Source organism: Mirounga leonina, unplaced genomic scaffold (genome assembly GCF_011800145.1).
Source record: "Mirounga leonina isolate KUSES-001 unplaced genomic scaffold, KU_Mleo_1.0 Mir_175, whole genome shotgun sequence".
NCBI classification, from domain to species: domain Eukaryota; kingdom Metazoa; phylum Chordata; class Mammalia; order Carnivora; family Phocidae; genus Mirounga; species Mirounga leonina.
In genome coordinates, this window is record NW_023270453.1 from 33,402,341 (window position 1) to 33,422,537 (window position 20,197).

A 20,197-nucleotide genomic window follows, 5' to 3' on the forward strand; every position below is an offset into this window, starting at 1 on the left:
TCCTCCCAGTCATCTGGGGCAAAAAACCTCAGAATCAAAATGACCTCTACTGTTTACCTTGCCGGCTGCATAAAACTAGTCACCAAGTCCTGTCTCACTGACGACTCAAACTTGGGTGTTCCAACAGCATCTGCCCAGGCCTGGGGACTGGTGTGGCACTGTCCCTCCACTATCTCCCTCCCTGCCCTGTCCATTCCATCGCAGATGGAACCATCACCAGAAAAATCTTCCTGAAGCGTGGTTCCCGCCACCACACCTCCCCTCTCCCTCCTCGACTCAGGGCTCCCACGGTTCACAGAGTAATAGTCCCAATCCTTTTTCCTTCTATCCTCATAGCAGTTTCTCCTCCCTGCTCCTCCTTTAGGACAGTTTTCTTGGTTCTATAATGATCTGTGAGTGTCTTCTCTTCCCTTCTAGACATAAGCTCCTCAGGGACAAGGGTTGTGTCCTCTCAGCTCTGTGTTCCACACAGAGCCTGACACTTTCATTCCACTGATACTTGCTGAGCACCTACTAAGCCCTGGGCACTGAAGAGACTGTCCTAAGTCCTTGTTGTCCTGGGGCTTACAGTCTAGAAGGTGCTCAAAAATGTTCACTCAATGAAGAACAAAACTCATCGATCAATTGGAAAAAAAATGAAAGTACAGCTTTAGGGACTGAGGTCTAAATTTAGTAAAAATGGAAGTTGTTATGTTAAAATCGAAATCTGGTTCTGAATCTGCATACCATTGCTTTTATGTCTTTTCCTCCACAAGGCTGGAAATTCCTTAAGACTAGCTACGACAGCTTTATGCCAGTCACTAATCAATACAGGAATTGTGGAAGCTGCCGATCAGTATTGACTGGATCAATGAGGAAAAAAAATAAACCTAACTTACTTTTTTTCATAGAGATCTGTAAATTTAAAAAGAGGCAGACAGCAGGCAGGAGCATCCTGAAGAATAGACATTGTTTCTGAACTGTAAAACAAAATGGCACTCAATCAGAGAACAGATGTCGTTGGACATCAACAGATGATTTCCAAGTTGTATTTAAAAAACTGAGCTCATAAAATTAACACAAAGTACAGCTGACTCTTGAACAACATGTGTTTGAACTTCACGAATCTGTGTACATGTGGATTTCTTTTGATCGAAGCAGTACAGTTCTGTAAATGTATGTTCTCTTCCTTATGATTTTAGTAACATTTTCTTCCTTCTTACTTTTTTGTAAAAATACAGTATGTAACACATATAACATACAAAACAGGGATTAATCCATTGTTTATATGAGTAGTAAGGCTTCTGGTGAACAGTAATTCAATTAATAGTTAAGATTTTGGGAGCCAAAAGTTATGTGCAGATTGCTGACTGCATGGGAGGGGGTCGACACCTCTAACCCCTGTTATTCAATGGTCCGTGCAACATAAATTTACCAGTTTCTGATATGTCAAAATTAATTTTCTGGAAAAACTTAAAGAAATTACTTTAGGGACAAGGTAATTGAAGAATATAAAGTCAAGACACCCTGGGATTTTTACCAAACTCAAGCATAGGGCTTCTCACACCTGTGTCTCAGAAGAACACTGACTACTCTATGAGACAAACACCTTGTTAACTCAGAGCAAAAAGCAGAACAGCTTGAATGTCTCCTGCCACGTTGTGGTTCATGTGGTTCATGAATTCCACATGGGTGTGGAGTTCCCATAGTTGAGGATACGAAACTGAATACAATATATCATTCCAACTATGGTTTTAAAAAAACAAAAAGGCAGCCAAAAACACTCAGAGGGAAAACAAAAGGCAAACTGTTGAGTGACTGGCTTTGAGCCACAGGATTATGGATTTCTCCCCCTCTTCTTTCATGTTTCTGACCTTTCTGAAGTTTCTTCAATGAGTATTACTTTTATCCTAGGGGATAAAAACCATAATTTAAAATAATGGTGAAGTACATGTCACAGAGAAAGACCTCTGACAATTCAAACAGATTTTTAGGAGTGAGTTCTGTTTTACTAGTTTCCCCCAAAACAGGGAGAGCCGAAGAATCACCAAAGCGCATTAAGAATAAAATCATCACCAGATTCCTACAATTGACATAATCATAATGCAGACTTACGGAGTGTCTATTTGATGTTAAGGATCTATCTGCACGTTGAGAGCTTGGAGCTTTGTAGATCTACCCTTTACAGAGAAACCTACCTTCTCCTAAGATTTGGAGGTAGTATTTGAGACTTTCCAGGCTTATAAACTTTTACCATAGAGGGCTATTTTTAGAACCTGTTCTGGATATGTGGTGTATTATTTTACTCCTAACTGCCTGCCAAGTTTAAGCTGTACCTCCCCTTTGAGGAATGACTTGAACAAGAGTCGAATTATTCTAACTAGCTTATTGCTAACTTCTAACTTATTTGTAGGCTCTACCAATTAAGAGTAAGCACTATTGCATATGTAATCATCTAAGAGGGTTGGGAGAGTGATCAAAACTATCTTCTTATTTCCAAAGTTATTTCTGGGCCAAAATGTTATTTCCTGAAATAAATGGTTTGTTTTTACCTCAGTAAAGAGAGTGATTTATTAGCAGCTCCTGTGGCAAGTGAGACCAGGATCTTCTTGCTGCCAATTTTGTATCTGTGGAGGCTATTCACCGCACTGATTGCTTCTTGTAAGTTCTCCATCTGAACAACAGCCTTGAGCTGATAATCTGTATGGGGGCTGAGCTCAACACTCTTCACCTACAGCAGTAAAAAGGAAAATGGAATGCTATGTCTACCCAGAACCCTGTCATCTTAAAACTGAAGGTGAATCATTAGGGAACACGTTTGCAGACTTCCGTGCTTCTGTGAGGGAACTTGTCCGAACTCTACACTTCTGCCAAGCAAAACCTAAGTGAACTAGAACTGGGTGACCTTCAGGAATATGAAACTGGCCCGGCCTGCCTGCATGCTCTGGCACACACAGCACTCCCATGTAGGCTCAGGAGCCAATACATGTGAGGAGTCTTTGGGGTCTTCTCTGGACCCTGCAAACACCTGGGGGCATAGCCATTTTAATAATCTGGAAAAGGTGCACTTCTAGCAAATAGCACCTAAAAACTGCATCAATACAGTAAGATGTTAACAAAAACAGCCAACATTACTTTAGAATCCTATTTCTGTATTTTAGCAGCCAGAGCTAAATAAAATCCATCTGCGTTTTATTTCCCAAAGTGCCACTTATTTCCCTGCCCATGACCATAAGTGCTTCTCCACTAGGTCTCTTGCTCTCTGGGGCTTTGTCCTAAAAACTGGATGTAAAGTATCACCATGAGCAGACCAAAGGAAAAAGGATGGAGTTCAAACTCATTCAGTAATCCTTATATCCTGGCTGTGGTTATGTGTGTTGAATGACATTCTCTTGAGTTGGAGTGCTAGCAAAGGGTAAAAGAAAGGCAGGAACAAGAGAGAAAAGGTTACCTTGCCGTGCCTAGAAAACGCTTCCTGCATGAGCTGCTGCAGCTCCTTCCGGGATAATCTGTAGTCGATGTTGCTGATCTGGATGTCAGCACCATTTGCAAATGGGTCTGGGCTGTCGGCACCAATGCTTGGATTTGCAATGTTGAAAGCAAGCGGGGACGCTCTGTTTAAAAGGTTTGGAGACATACTCCTGCTTAAGACATACATGTTAAATTATTTTTAAAAACTGTGATTCTATTTATTTAGTTTGTATCATTTAGGCTTTGCTCAAAGCTATATATAGAAACAACTTTCCACAATACAACCAAACTAAATATTTGGTTTTCAAATGTATATTTATTTTAAATATACACGGATTTAGATTTATTGTCAAAGTACTACCTGTTGATCCCTATTAATAACCAGTACATGATTTAATATCAAATATTCTTTCACTGGATTATTTAAAACTAAAGACAAAAATTATAGGTGGGCCTAATGAATTAATTTTCCACTTTGGGTATTTATTCTTGGTTAATTAGCCTGTGATATTCATGTAAGTCATTTAACCTCTCCCTGGCTCTGAAAATGCTAGATATTCTTGCTCATGTGTTATAGTCTTTCTCCAGATCAGGAAAACTTTCACGTGAATTTTAAAATGTAACTTTACAGATCTAAAGTCACTTTCTGGAGCGAGTCTTCACCAACTCAGCAAAAAAAATACAATGCTTGAAAGAGTTCACGTGATGCAACGTGGCCTTATGCCTCCTGTCCTCCAGGCCCCCAGAAGTACTCAGTATGAATTTGGAGAACTTAGGTAAGTGTTACTTAGGTAATTACAGTGGTTTACAGAGACCCTTGCTTTTCAAACAGCTCCTGGTAATTACCCTAGGAATAAGAATAACCAATGCGTGTCCAGTTTGGGCTGTTTCCACAACATGACGAAGTGAGGAGAACTCAAGTAAGGACATGTTAACGTGCCTCCCATCCAGGCCAGGGACTCCTAGACAAGTTTCTCTGACCTCTGCCTACCCAGATTCCCACGTGCAGGAGGGAGAAATGGTGAGAAGCACTGCCCCCAAACGCTACCTAAGATTAACCGAGGAAAAGGGAGGCTGGAGGAGGAGGGGTGGAAGACTCATCATTTACTTTATGTACCCCTGTATTGCTTGCATTCTTTTAAACAGATGTTATTTCGTAATCCCTCCTATTGCAGGTAACTACCCCCACGACCAAAAAGCTAGACTCACCGAGAAGACCATGACTGTGCGGTGAGCAGAGGACTGACTTGCCTTGATGCGATCAACTTGCTAAAAGCCGATGGGTAACTCACTTGGAACGGGGTCTCCTCTTTATCTTTTTTCTCTATGGGAGAACTGGTGACACTTCGGGCACAGAGGTTCTCTTTTCTAATGGAGAGAAAAAGTGACGGGGAAGGGTCACTGGATTTCCTTCACATTAGACAATCATCTGTGAGAAAGAGTAATCGAACCTACTTCGGATTGGTTTTGTAAGCAGACTCTGCTGTCCCCGAGTTTTTAGGTGCAGGCGCTGCAGCACTCAAGCTTCTATGAAGAGGTGCCGCCAGCCTCGGGTTACCTTGCTGGGAGTCACTGTTTCTAGGCCCAGTCTTCGACTCCATGCGGCACAGCTCCTTAAAAGAGACAAGCGCGGCGGAGGTGAAAACGTAAGTACCCAACGTGTCTTAAAGCCTGTCCAGGCAACATGGAACTCTGAGTATGGTCAAAAATGGAAATAAAAAAGGACATGCCAAAAGCAAGCGGGCATATCAAACACAGACACAAAGAAACCAAACCTACCATAAACTTCAGAAAGCAAGAGGTATCAAAGTTACCTGTAAACTTTTAACATTTGTGTTTTTTGTAGTAGATCCAGAATTTGCCTGCGACCCTTTTCCAGGCGTGGCTTTGGCACTGGAAGATTGTTCACTTGTATCTTTGATGAGGCACAATTTTGGATTCTTAAGTTTTTTGGGAGACTTCGCTTTATCGGCAATTGCACTGGAACTCTTTGTCTCACAGAGTTCTCTAGTTTTTGGAGTAAATGACACAATGATCCTATTACCAAAGACATCTTCATTTTCCATTCGCTTCTGAGCCCGTTCCGCACTATCTTGGTTTATGAAGCGGAGAATCGCACTGCAGCCTGTGATACTCAGCACTTTCCCACCACAATTATCAGACAGGCGCCTGAGCCTGTTGCTGATGCTCTTGCCATCTTTATTTGCTGGTAGGTTATAAACATAGAGCAGAGTGTGGCACTGCTGATACAGAGGAGAAGTGTTACAACAGGTTAACTCAGGGGCACACGTTCAATTACACAATTAGAACAAGGAGTGATCTCCAGACTGAAGCTAACAGCCTTAGCCTTGGAGGGGAGGTAACAATGATGTAGAGGGGAGAAGGTAAACTTACTTAGACTGAAAAACACAGAAAGAGAGAAATATACCTTAAATGATCATTCAAGTGAATGAGAATGGCAAGATTTAAAGTTCTGAATAATCAAGTCTTTTTTTTTTACCATAAAGAATAAGGATCTCAAAAGTGGACAATGTTACCTGAAATACTACAACTGACTTAAAGTCCTTTAACGTTAGAAAAGGGAATGCCGATTTCTTCAGGAGTCACATATATATTCTCCAAATAGCTTAAAAACAGCTCAACACTGTCGTAAACATGCTTGTCCCAAATCAAGACCTTAAGAAATGCTCACCCTGCTGGAAATATGCTCACGTTCTCCTAGCATGTGGCTCAACGAGCTACAGCTGTTGCAATAATCACTACAAAATGTGCAAGTGCACGTGCATGGTGGGAAATGAAACTGTAGTAAACAGGCCCAGGGGTTTCTGGGGCTTAAGGATTAAATGCCTAAAAAGTGTACAGTTAGGGGCACCTGGGTGGCTCAGTTGATTAAGCCTCCGATTCTTAGGTTTCAGCTCAGGTCACAATCTTGGGGTCATGGAATCGAGCCCCATGTCGGGCTCCACATTGAGCATGGCATCTGCTTGAGATTCTCTCTCTCCCTCTGTCCTTCCCCCTGCTCGCTCGCATGTGTGCTCTCTTAAATAAATAAATCTTAAAAAAAAAAGTGTATAATTTCTCTGTTTATTTGACTGCAACCACGAGTGTGTGCAAACCATCCTTATATTCTTTACCCATGCCTGGAAGCAAAAGGAGTAATAAATGTTTCCATTACTTCCATCCACTGGACACAGAACACTGCTAGCTTTGGAGACACTGACAAGTGGCTATTGGTAAGGTTAACCTACACATCAATTCCCTATGATACTGTGCAACAAAATAAAAGCAAAATCCATACATATCAATTCTCTGTGTATTTGTAAGAGAAGAACTATTTCTAAGCCTTATTTCAAAACTCTGGCCAGCCTCCTACAAAGAGCAGCCTCACTTGATGGCCCCTATTATGGGTGGTCTTCAGCCTCCATAATGTAACATCAGAATACAGCAAAAAAGAACACAAACCCACTTACTGGCATTTTTAGTGGTAACCTGGGAGGCAGGTCAGAAATGAACTCTTCGAATCTGATCAGCTCATTGGCATGATGCAGCAGTGCTTCTGAGGCCTGGTTTTTATGGACCAAAATTATGTGGAAACCATGCCTGTGTCTCAGGTCACTGAGTTCCAATGCAAAATTGACATCAGCTGAAAGAAAAGGTACAGCCCACCCCCGTCCCCAAACATTAGATGGACTGGACAGAGACACACAACTCCATTGACACCCACTGAGAAAAAAAGAAATGGCTGGACTATAGTATTCAGAGTTGCTCCCCACCTCCTACCCCCTTCTTCTTAGAACAAGAACACATTCCGTATCAGAAGAATTAACACCACAAGACAATTTTACCACATACTTATACTGAATTCCAAGACACATGTTACTTCTCGTAGAAGAGAAGAAATATTAACATTTTGGGGAGCATCAACTTTGGAAATGATTCTTCTTAGATTATTAAAATTTGCAATACTGGGCCCAGGGTTTAAAAAAAAAAAAAAGTCACATTTTTCTTTAACTGGCCCCACAAGAATCTGTACTCACCTTCTAAGGAGAAAATACACAAGACCCACACAGACTCCATTTCTTCTCTAAACAGCTCTCAGACATAAGCATAAATATGTCCTGTGTATTTCAGCCTCTCTGGGGGCATATTTTATTTAAACATGTTCTGGCTTCTGTAACAATTCCCATACAGTGAGTTTAGTGGAAATTAGCAGACGCTTCTGCACTTACTTGACACAAGAACCACAGTGGCCGGAGCAGTGTGCGTGTTCGCGAACCTTCGGAGACTCTGGCGGAGCTTATCGTCAGCCGCGTTCTTTGCTGTAGCATTGATGTGGGCAACGGTTACCTGCGTTAAAGTAAGGACAAATGAGCAAGAGCTGCGGTCAGAAAAACCACTACGCATTCTGCCTGCATCTTAACAGATGGTCCCTGAGGAAAGACACTCTTGTTATTACTGCCACTTAGGAATGGAAAAAAATTGTAAGTGGATCTCAATAATTTCAAATTTGTCTCTCCGTACAAATGAGCTAGACCCATTATTATCCCTTCTCGCCTCTCTAATCTTCTGCTTTTGTACTTCGTCCATCTGCCTTTGAGAAAACAGGCAGAAAAGGAAGTGAAATTTGAAGTAGGTAAATTAGCTCTAATAGCTTTTGCCAACAGCTGGGGAAGTAGCAGAGACTGGTATATGATGAAGGTAAGATTCAGGGCTGTATTTGATGTCATTTGTCTTCACTATACATTGTCTGTGGCTTCCAGGATCTGGGATCAGGTGGTGGGAGAGGAGAGGCATCTGTCCCCAACAGAGTTAAAATGTGTTTATTTCTGTTAAAGCTCTCAGGCTTACACAGAAGTCTCCAGAGCAAGGAAAGGTTTTGAGAGGTGCTTCAACTACGTGCAATACACAATAAGATTTATTCATTTTTTAAGGAGCACAAATATGGAATTTTAGGCAACAATATGGTGTATCAATAGAATTACTTGTCTACGAGTCAAAAGAACCGGATTCTAGGTCCAGCTTAATAGACTTTGCAGCCAATCTGGATTTAAATCCTAGCTCATCCATTTATTGGCCACGTGATCTTTAAAAAGTTGCTTAACATCTTGGTGCTTCAGTTAAATTTGTATATTTCAAATAATAAATCCTTTGAGCCCTTTGCACAGAGCAGTCATGGAAGTCAAAACAAAGAATATAAACGTAACCATCATACTAGCAGAGCACTAGTTACATACAAGCAGATTATTGGAAGATCAGTTATGATTAAATGACTTCTGGTACTTTAGAAATAATCTTTTGCTAATTTCCTTTATTTGCAAACTCAGGACAAATGTGTATTAAACTTTGAATTAAAATTCTTTAAAAAAACAAACCCACATGTGCTTATTCTCCTACCATAATAGATTAAAAATCTTTTTTTTTTTACCTGGCAGTTATTCAGCTCTTGAATAACTTCTTTGTTTTCTTTACTAATGTCGCACACACAGATGAATTCTGCTTCTCTGTGGCCTTTAAAAAACTTCTCACGGATTCTCTGTACAACAGCAGTAGCTGAACGGCCAGAGGGAACTGAACAGTTTTCAATATCCCAAAAAACTCCAATGGGGGGTAAGTTTTCCAGCACCTGTCCGGCTAGTGCAACTTCTGGTGACCCTTAGGAAATGTTAACACTTTCAATCACACATAGTGGAAAAAAATTGCAAACTAAAAATAAAATAATAGGTAGCTAGCTATAATTCTTAGTGGCAGAAAAACGAAATTACTGATTGATGTTAAGCTTAAGGATACCAACCTCACCGGCTGACCTAAGAGCACAACTGCAAGTTCCAATAGTATTTCTAAGCGATTATTCCTCTTTTTCAGGAGAGAACAATTCTAAAGGTCAAGTTACTTCAAGCCCACAATAAATCCACTGCAATGCATGAGCCATTCTCATGCTGATCATTATGCTTCTCTGAACACTAACGCAGAGGTAAACAGACACTGCAGCTCTGGGACCTGATTGTCATGCTCTGCCCACGCTTGTCTACCTGCTCGTATGGAAGACCAATGAAGAGGTGACAAAGGGTGAACTTGTTACTGTTCTTGATTTAAAAAAAAAAAATTTAACACTGCATTAACATCTGATCTAATATTTAAAAAAAATGCTTTCAAAAGATAACATCACATTAACTACTTTTGGGGGGAAATGACATTAGGTTTTTTCAATTAGTTTTTCATCAACCATTACAAAATCTTTCTAAATATTAAGTACTTCCATGGAGTGCACAACTAACAGTGTGATTTTGAACCTAAGTTGACAAGGAGTCCCCTCTAGCACTGATTTCTCCTAATATACTCCCTGTTTTTCTATACACAGCTTCTGGTCTCAAACAGCAGCAGCTCAACATAAAAGGCAAATGGCTTGTTGGTCTCTAAGAATAAAAAGATTTTTACCAAGAGGTAGAAATGGAGACTCATTTACCCAGTAGCTTCAGAACCACAAGGAATCTTTTCTTTTCGAGGTGATTAAATGCAGTGTTAGTATCAGATACTGAAAACTACTTAAATATGCACATTTTATACCATACTGTCATTTACCAAATTTCGAAGAAGCTTTGCCTAGACTGGTCGCCAATAACAACGTGGTCTCCTTCCCTGTTCCTTTGGTTCCACAGCCATTACACAGAGGAATAGTAACAGGTGCAGTTTGAGTATTTGGAGGTGGTATATTTGGCCAGACTTTAGCAGCATCAATTATACTATTTCTTGCCGGCTGTTTTAAAAATTTTTTTAAGAAAAGGAGGAGGTTTCAGATACATCATTTCAGAACCTAGAGTTATAAACAACAACTGAAAACACAGTCTAAGTGTTTCTTCTTTCCACCTGTTAACCTCTGATGGAATGTATTTTCAGTATTTCAGGGCATTCCCAGAACCATCAGCTATCAGTTCATAAACTCACTTCAAGAAGTGACTTGAAATGATCTGGGAAGGTAGTCACATGATCATTCTAGGGCATGTGTATCCTCCAAAGGCGACCCCAAATACACTTCACGTGAAGGTAACTGAGATTTTTAACACCGGTGTGACTGAGGCCAAGTTCCAAGTCCCTCAAATTACTACAAAGGCACAACATGGCGTGACCTACATTACATGAATGGGTCCATGTATAAGGTGTTAGTTATGAGAAACTGCAATCGTGCTCCAGCCTTTAAAGACAAAACAGAACACGAAGCTTTGCCGAACTCGGTTTACATGTAGGAAACAGCCTGATTACAACAAGAGCCTCTAAAAGCGTAAGCTACATAAATAATGACTCTGCACTTTTTTGAATGGCCCTTCCCCTTTTACCCTTTGCTTCTCTCAGGACCAAGAGAAGCTATGTTGATGGGGTGAAAGCTACCTCACAGAAGAATCTTCACCCCCGCGCACAATGAAGATTTTTCAAGAAACATCTATCTACTTTAAGTCATTCCTCAAAGGTCAGCCGCGCCCAACAGAATAAATAAGAAGATACACACCTTGTTGAGACAGTCTTCGCAGTAAAGTGAGCCCTTTAAACAAACCGGAGGTACCACATTTAGGTGCAAAGAATTGGTGCACAAGTGAGGCGTTAGCTCCGACTGTGAAATGTGCTCTTCCAAATGCCCTGGAGCCCCGCTTGTGAAATCAGAACAGGGGAAATAGCCAGCAGAGGCGCAGCCCTGGAGAGCCGGGAACTGATGCAGCTTGTGCATGTTACCGTGACATGATTGGAAATGAAGCTTCCCACAACAGGGCAGGTGTTTGCAGGAAGACAGATTACTTTCTAGACACATGCTGGGAAAGTCACTTGCAATGCCGGCCAAACTGTTCCTAGCTGAGGCATTCTGGAGTGAAGACGCAGACTGGAAAGCGAACCCTGACCCTACCTGACACGTGATGGTCCTGGTGCTCTGCGAGTCTAACAGTGCGCCGGGGTGAATCAAGCTACCAGTACCTCCGCTACCACCGCCACTACCACCACCAAAGTGCATTGGCGACGTGGAGGGTTCATTAGGGCAATGAGCACAGCAGCTTACTTTGGGGACAGGTGAAAGCTGTATTTTAGGTTGCTGAAGAGAATGGATATCTGGAAGTGGGACTGCTGGAAAAAGTTTAGAGCCAGCATGAAGGGGAGATGGCACATCCTTTAATTCCACAGCAACTTTCTTGTTCTCCATGTAATCTTTCTGGGAAGAGAAGATCAGAACGCCAGTTAATGTCAGGAGGCCAGTGACTTTTGGTGACTCACATCCTACTGCAATCCAAAAATGGAAACAGCGTTCAGTCCTATTTACATCACTCAACCATAACCAAACAATATGGAATGGCAGCTGAAACCAGGGGCCTTCTTCAGAGAGGCCTGCAGGAGGTGAACACCAAAACAGATAACTAAAATCAAGACTGTGTCCTTCCTGAATTTTAGGAGACTGGGGGAGGGTTCTGCTTACATGTTCAGCAAAGCAGGTTAACCATCTGTGCCTCAGGGACTTCCCTTTGATAACTTCCCCTTGCCTCACAGGGTCTTCTAAAGACAAAACAGATGGTATGAAAACAACACAGTCACAAACAGTATTCAATAAAGATGGCTTCTGAGCCAAGCGCTTGGAGGAAAAGACTTAATAGTTCTTGCAGTCAGACCATAAAGGATTTAGGAAGGTCCTCCAGACGATTCCAAACATTAAGGATGAGATAGCCATCTACCCCAGTGGCCCATCCATGGAGAGGTCTTAAATGTGTTGTTGACATTATTAGGCAAACTCTAGGATATCATGACCTAAAGCCATAATGCCAACAATTACTTTGTAGTCAGGGACAAGAATTAGAGTAATTAGAAAACTATTTAGGAATAAGATGCCGAGAAATAGTCTGTCATATGCCTCTAACACAGATACAGGAGGCCAGTATATTTACAAAGTCATAGCATGGCACCCGTGTCAGAGACCTGGGTTTGAATGTGATACTCAGGAACTGTTTTAGGACCTTGGGTAAGTTACATAACCTCTTTTACATTTCAGTTTCTCCTACAGTTGTTAGAAGGACAAAAGAGATAGTGCACATAAAGCACTCAGCAGAGTACCTGGCTACTGAAAAGGGAATCTAACTAATCAATAGCCCCTACTGGCTGACTGCAGGAACTATTAAGAGAAAGAGGATGTCCTGATACAATGAGAGAGACATGCTCTTCCCTCAGAGCATAGAAAGGGCCATCTGACTGCTATGATTTCACTCCTTTGGCTGTGGTTCTACACTCATCTAGGAGAGTACACTCATTTAGGAGAAATTTGGATTTTTCACTTGGACATTTCCTAAAAGGGAGGAGGTAGCAAATGACTGACTGCCAACAAGCAGTGTGTTCTGCCCTCTTGGTAATTACAGTTTAGGCTGGAAATTACTGGCATTCTGATTTATAGAGATCTGGCTCATTAAAAAAAAAAAAGATCTGGCTCTTATGGTCAGGATTATCATGAGTTGGTTCCCCTGAATTTACTCAATCCTGGGTGCCACTGATAAAATCAGGTTTCTGGATCTGTAAAGTTGAGTGCAATCCTGTACTGTGTGACTCCATAAGGGCCAGATCCTCCAGCCCAGGAAGCCCTGTCTGAGCTGCCAACCCTGTTGCCAAGTGCCCCTGAAGTCACTGACCTCAATTACTGATGCCATGCAAAAAAAAAGGTAACTATATAATGAAAACCTGGAGAAGATTGGGAATTTAGTTGAGTTTTTAAAAAGTTACTAATACCCTTATGTAAATGCATAGTAGACTCATTTAAATCCCAAGTGCAGTAGCAAAAAAAGAAAAAAAAAAAAGAAAGAAAAAAAGACATAGACTAGAAATGTGGTAATATGGTGCATGGAATGAAATCAGAAAAAGTCAAAATCACTATGAAAAGGCAAAGGAAGTTACAGACACATTTAAATATTCAAGAGAAATCTGGAACAGGAAAAGACTGCCAATAAGGTCCTATCAATCTTCCCTTGATTTTAAGACTCAGAAGGTTAGAGTGAAATAAAATCTATTTTATACTTTCTTCTGATTTGACTCTACAATCTGGATTTTATCTTTGGAATCTGTGACTTTCTTAAGAAACAAATCTTCCCCAAATGTTAACATTAAATATTTAAAGCACCTACAGTTCCTTAGAATAGGAGTGCAGGAGTTAAAAAATGTACACTCTCCTTGAGTCAGGAATTATAATCATGTGCTATGAGGAAGAATAAGCAGGATACAAGGTAAAACTTAGCACAGACTCCAGGGAGAGAAGACTGCCCCAGACCAAACAGACAGCACATCTATTTGCATAAGGAATTTGCTACATCCTCTGTCTTGTGCATAGTTACCGTTTGGGGACTAAGTGGCAATGTCTGCTCAGGACGAGAAAAGCAATTAGAGAATTTCCAAAGCCATGGCTTAGCATCATTATTTTGTTGCAGCCATCCAGGTGTTCTACTGCAGGAGTCCTCAGTTCCGCTTCCTTCCATCATACAGCCATACAAAGTGGTTCAACATTCTTTCATCTTTCTTTTCTTTCATTCTTCCACCCTGTTAAGAATGAGATCTCAAAGTTATTTGCCTAAGTACAAATTTCACTATTAAAATGTGAGACTTGTGGCACCTGGGTGGCTGAGCCCCATGTTGGGCTCCAGATCAGCAGGGAGTCTGCTTCTCCCTCTCCCTCTGCCTCTCCCCTTGCTTGTGTGTGTGCGCGCTTTCTCAAATGAATAAAATCTTAAAAAAAAAAAAAAGTGAGACTGCAGGGGTGCCTGGGTGGCTCAGTTGCTTAAGTGTCTGCCTTCGGCTCAGGTCCCAGTCTTCAGGTCCTGGGATCAAGAGCTCCAAGTTGGGCTCCCTGCTCAGTGGGGAGCCTGCTTCTCCCTCTCCCCTCCCCCCAGCTTGTGTGTGCACTCCCGTTCTCTCTCAAACAAATTTGTAAAAAAGTGAGACTACAGCTGTACTTATGGCACAACTATATTTATGGTACAATGGCTCCCAACAAGTCAGATCATAAGGAATAAAAGTAGAATTCTAGCCAAGGGCCAACCTCCTCCAGCCCTGCGCAGGCCTCTTCTATAGTTCTTTCTTAATTCTTCTCGACCATCTCTCCCTAAAGACCCTACTGGTGAGGGTAAAAAAGTTAACAAAGAGAGCATGTAATTTTAGTAAAAGAACAATTACGTGTCTTCATTGCCAATTACGTACTGAAATTGACTTAATAGCAACCTATCCCACTGTGTCGTTGATGTGACTATGGAAGGTCCAAATTAAGTGAACTCTGTGAATTTGATTCTGCTACAGAACAAATCGAACCAATTTCTTCATTTACTTATTACAAAAGTACAATGATATACCACCAAAAATCTGAGAAATCTCAAGTCACAGATGTGCTGTGTCTACTCCAGTGCAACCACATTCTTGTAAGTCTTAAACAGTACAATAAAAGCAGATCAAATCAATAAGAGCCAGTGGGCATGGAGGCAGCCTGCCAATGGTAAGGACAACTGAACCTCATTTCCAAGACCTCGCCATCACACCGAACCACCACCTATTCTTACCTACAGTGGCCGTTTTAAGGTTATCAATTTATCAGAAATTTCTCCTGGACATAAAGAAAACAATTTCTTTTAGCTCTCTCTCTGATAAGATGCTCTTCTCAAGAGATTGTAAGATCTACATAGTATGGTGAAGGGAGAGATGAGTACTCAATCTAAAATATAGAACTGATCACAAAAAGCAAGGGCAGGCAAACTATAGCTTACTAGCCAAAACCAGCCCACTGCTTGTATTTAAGTGACCTTCAAACTAAGAAGGTATTTTACACTTTTTAATTCTGGGGCGGGGGGGGGCAATCAAAATAATATTTTGTGACACTAAATATATGAAATTCAACTTCTGGTGTCTATAAATAAGAGACATTTGTTTAAATACTGTATGTGGCTATTTATGCACTACAGCTACCTAGTCAAGTATTTGCAACAGAAACTGCATGGTCCACACAGCCTAAAATATTTACTATTTGGCCCTTATGTGGAAGCTACAAAAACTTCATTAAGTTTCAGTTTCTTCGTTTGCAGAGTGTGGCTAATCTCTCCCCCTCCGCAGCACTGCTGGGGGGGGGGGGAATTACATAAAGGACCCCACCACCCATTTTTGTCTTCCGCAATGTAGAGCTTGTGCCAAGCACAGGGCTTGCAACATAGTGTAAACTAAATAATTATTTGTTAAATTAAGGAATGAATACAGCAACTATTCACCTACTATGTACAGTTAGGAGTTAGTGTGGAAGCAGAAATGGAGTTAACTGCCACAATGACAATAAATTATGATTGTTGTTTTTCCTACTAAACACAGGTCTTGTATCCCCCAACAAACTCCTCTCTAGATCACAGAAATCTGGGATATTCACAACAATACACAACTTCAACATGCTCTCTCAAATCTCTTCAAGGCCAATCCTGAACGGTACTAACAGGTAGTGTACGATACCAATTACAAAGCCTTTTTATTTAACATTATTTCCTCATTCAGTAATTATTTAATATCTACTACATAACAGGCCTGTGCTTGGCACAAGGGATACAATGATGAAAACAACCAGACAATAAGATTCATTTATGTCATCTTTTCCCCCACAGTAAATCCGATAGACAAGGGAGAAATAAGCCACAATTTTACACAGGAGTAAACAGAAGTTTAATTAAGTTTTGTAACTTGCCAAGATCACATAATTAAAAAGGGGGCAGAGCCAGGCTTATCCACCTCTTTCCACCACACCAAGGTGCCTTCAGTATGGCTCAACACAATCAACAGAAAGTACAAATGTATTAGCTTGCTAGTGGCCTGAACCCAGAAAATTTCCCAAGCATTTCCGGGAATACCACTAAGTAACTTAGGTAGCCAAAGCACGTTTTCTGTTGATCTGAGTGACATTCTTTGAACAATTCAGATAGTGCTTGAGAGCACAGACTCTGATGTCAGTCTGTGTATTAATCCCCAATTTTGCTGTTTCCTCTATGTGTCGCTATGGAGAGTTCACAACCTCTCTGAACCTCAGATCCTATGTGTGAAATGGGCCTGATAATAACTGTGGCATCCTTATAGGGCTATTGTTGGGATTTAATGAGACAATCAAAGTATAAAATCTAGAAATGACCTTCTCTTAACACCCAAGTTAGTCGTGGAAACCCACACCACCCAGTCCTTTTACTTTTTTTTTTCATAGTTCTATCCAAAATTGTTTATTTGCTTGATTTTTTATTATATGTCTCCCCTACTTGACTGTAAACTCCATGACAGCAGACATCATGTTTTCTCATTCATTGCTGTATTTCCTGCACCTACCAGTGCCTGGTGCATATCAACAATTGTTGAACGAGTGAAGAGTTCAGTATCTAGGAAGACAGTTTAGGTTTTGATTTCCGTGTATGCAAAACAGCATATTTACCGCTCAGAGAAATGGGGAAGTCCAAAAGATACAAATGTAAATGGAAAGCTCTTGGTAATACCAGAAAGGTGCTTGAGAAACGAAAATGTGTATGACGGTGTAGAGTTACAATTAGTAGTGGGAGTGGCTCATGCCCTAAGGCAACTCAACCCTATCTGTCAAGCCAGAGAGTACACCCTAGGGAGTACTAAACTGCCGAGGAGAATGCAAAAACGCTCAGTGGGGCTGGAAAACACCCGCCCCTTTCTTCCTCTCTTAACCTTCCAACTGTGCACAGTGCTCCGGAAAGGGTGCTCTCCACGCCTGGAACCCCGACAGGGAGCAGGGGGACAGGTGCGGACGGGGAGCCAAACACCCTCAAAGGGCAGCAGGGGCGCAGCAGTGGCAGTCGTGAACGGACCTGAAAGGGAGACAACCCGAACCTATGGTGGGGGCCTGACTGCTGAGTCCCAGTCCTTCCCCTCGGAGTAGCCAACCTCCCCCACCCCCCGCCAGCAAAGGGCAGGGGAAGGGGGGGACGCTGTCCCGCCTCCAGCCGGTGGCCCCAGAGCTGTGAGCCCGTCAGGAACTAGTCCCCAGAGCTGCCAGCCAACTCACCTCAGCCGCGGGCTCCACCTCCGCTCACATTCCGGCCCCGCCGCCTTCCCCCCGCCCCCCCCAAGCCCTTTGTTTTGATTCCCGACTCCGCAGCTCCCGCCGCCGCCGCCAAGCGCACCCTCCACTTCCGCTTCCGCACCGCACCGCCCCTGTCGCAAAACCGACGCCCTTCTCTCCCCCCTCGCTCCGCCCCTTCCTCCACCCCGCCCCCGCCGCCGCGTCCTCCCCGCGCGGGGCGTGCTGGGAACCCCGGGGGGGGCGGGGCCTCGCGGCCCTGCAGCCTCGTCAGGCTCAGTCCCCTCCCGATAAACCCCTAAATAGGGACCTTTCCTGGGGGAGACCCCGGCTTTTTTGGCGAAAACCCCGAGTTTAAGGAGGCCTTCTCCCTGGCTTATCGTGGTGGAGTGGAAAGGAACCTGAAAGCGAAGAATGAGTGGGCTTGTGAGGTGGAGCCGGGGGAAAAAAACCTGCCAACCGGGATTTGATACAATTCAGCTCTTTCAGTCTTTTGAGGGAAGGCGATTTAAACGGGATTTCGATTATTTTTTCTAATTAAATGACGCATAATTTTCCACAGATCCTTAATCTAGTGCAACCTAGTGGCGAGTGTAGAGAAAAATAACCGCCAGCCGGGCTTCCCGCGAGGTCCTTGGGGCCGGCGGGGTTTCTCTCAAGGTGGCGACCCAGCTGGCACAAAATGAAGTGTGAGCTCAGACTCGGCTGGGCACTGTCACCTACTCTTAAGGGATCCTCGTGATTTCAGTTAGAAAACGTCATTTCTTAAAAGCTCTGGTCCAGAGCCCGTTGCAAGTGCATGCAAACTTTCCAGGGACGGGGTGAGGAAAGCCCTATGAATGCTGTGACGGCTTGTGTGTTAGGAGGATGGATGTGACATGGTTGGGGTTTTGGGGGGTTTGAGGTTTTTTTTTTTTTTCCCGGGGCGGGGGTTGGTGCTTCACAATCTTTTACCTGAAGTAATTTTTTTTTTTTAAAGCTCAGCACGACCGTCGTTTCTGAAACTGCTAACTGCTCGCTATTTCCTGTTGCCATTGAGAAAAACGAAACATACCTAAATCGAGACATATTTACGATGGGCTAGCTGAATACGACCTAAAAGTTCACTTCTGAAGTTTGCCGAGAAACATTAATTTTGCAGACGAATAAGTAGAAATCGCGAAGAGTTGTTTTGTTTTTTTTTTCCCCCTGCCTGAAGTCTGCAGGGTGAGGCAATTTCATTAGGCAATTTGCATTAAAAGAAAAACTCCTCTAAAGAGAATTTCAGGGGAAGATGATACATCCCTGTAGACATCCTTGTAGACTCCTGTTGCGCAGGGCAAGATCAAACACGTAGCCAAAGCGCCCTTTGTGCCTGCTTTTCATTTTCCAGAAGGCAGATGACAAGCACACACATCATCTGCCTGCTTAGGTATTTATTACTGCTGAGTAAATCTTCATTGTGTGTGTGTGGGTATTATTTTCCAAGTGGGAATTAGAACAGATGAAAAAGAACTCTGTGTCTAGTGTTGTGGTTTTTTTTTTTTCCCCAAAGTACCAAACAAATATGCTTCTCTTTAGAGGAGTTTTTCTTTTTATGCCAGTTGAGTATCTCTGAACTCACACGGAATAACTAAAAAATATAAAAAGGAAACAAAGTAATTGTGGATTTTTTATTGCCTTTTTAAAAAGGTTTTTTGGTTACAAAACAATACAGAACAGACACATTTTGTTTGACTTTGCTTGGCATTCTTTCAAGTCCAGAGCTGTGTCTGATCTCAACAGGTTAAATGCAGTAAATAAAGCCGAATCAATTCTACTAAATGGAAAGTTAATGAAAAGTCTGAATTACAAATAATTTTTAATGAAATGCAGTTTTAGTGTTTTCTGTAGAAAACCAGCCTAAGGGGCGCCTGGGTGGCTCAGTCGTTAAGCGTCTGACTTCGGCTCAGGTCATGATCCCAGGGTCCTGGGATCGAGCCCCGCATCAGGCTCCCTGCTCTGCGGGGAGCCTGCTTCTCCCTCTCCCACTCCCCCTGCTTGTGTTCCCTCTCTTGCTGTGTCTCTGTCCAATAAATAAATCTTTAAAAAAAGAAAGAAAGAAAGAAAACCAGCCTAAGCAGACTACACCAGTCCTTGGAAGTAATTATGAAGTGAAATGCAATTTGATACTTGTGAAAGAGTGCTTTCACATTTTCTTAAGAGATGCTTTCTTAAATATAGTCTCTGCTAATCTTACTCCTATTTCTTTAGTGGGCAAACTCTTTTATCAGAGAGTAAGAGTAACTTTCAGTTTTTCCCTGTCCAAATTATAATCTTCACATTTATGAAACTAGGATGAAGTTTTATTTTTGTGCTATTTAAGTGGCCATTTTACATTCAATTCACCTCCTAAATTAACCTAGTTGTCACTAAAGGAGTTTCTCCCCCAGCAGCTTCTCCTCTGCCTATGTTCAGTTTAGTGTTTTGAAATAATAAATTATAATGGAAGGACGTAAGCAAGAGAAACTGAGCTCTCTGCTAATTCATATCTAAAAGCTACAAGGAAAACACTGAATAAAGGGAGGAAAAGGTTTTAACATGCTCCAGAATTTTCTTTTCATTCTAGGGTTTTACCCAATAACAAAGCCATTTCCTAAACTATTCCTGAGAACTTTCATGATAACCATTTCAATGTCCTCCCGGTTGTCTTTATGGAAAATGAAGGAAATT

General features: G+C 42.0%; 1 protein-coding gene across 13 annotated transcripts in view; it reads right to left on the reverse strand.

Moving 5' to 3' along the window:
- Window positions 1–17,609, reverse strand: part of MARF1 (meiosis regulator and mRNA stability factor 1) — a 43,803-nt gene extending 26,194 nt beyond the window's left edge. For 2 of the 13 annotated variants that reach the window (XM_035022331.1, XM_035022323.1), the window contains exons 1-13: window positions 17,492–17,609; window positions 13,794–13,995; window positions 10,952–11,641; window positions 10,030–10,204; window positions 8,876–9,102; window positions 7,680–7,797; window positions 6,921–7,093; window positions 5,265–5,693; window positions 4,906–5,063; window positions 4,660–4,818; window positions 3,431–3,623; window positions 2,532–2,710; window positions 879–959 (exon numbers count right to left, since the gene is read on the reverse strand). In XM_035022331.1, coding sequence (XP_034878222.1) covers window positions 879–959; window positions 2,532–2,710; window positions 3,431–3,623; window positions 4,660–4,818; window positions 4,906–5,063; window positions 5,265–5,693; window positions 6,921–7,093; window positions 7,680–7,797; window positions 8,876–9,102; window positions 10,030–10,204; window positions 10,952–11,641; window positions 13,794–13,937 — 2,726 coding nt within the window. In that variant the 5' untranslated portion in view covers window positions 13,938–13,995; window positions 17,492–17,609. Of the gene's footprint in view, window positions 1–878; window positions 960–2,531; window positions 2,711–3,430; window positions 3,624–4,659; window positions 4,819–4,905; window positions 5,064–5,264; window positions 5,694–6,920; window positions 7,094–7,679; window positions 7,798–8,875; window positions 9,103–10,029; window positions 10,205–10,951; window positions 11,642–11,902; window positions 12,878–13,793; window positions 13,996–17,491 lie in introns of those variants that run through there. The other 11 variants (XM_035022335.1, XM_035022332.1, XM_035022336.1 and 8 more) reach the window with 11 other exon arrangements.
- Window positions 17,610–20,197: the final 2,588 nt, after the last annotated feature.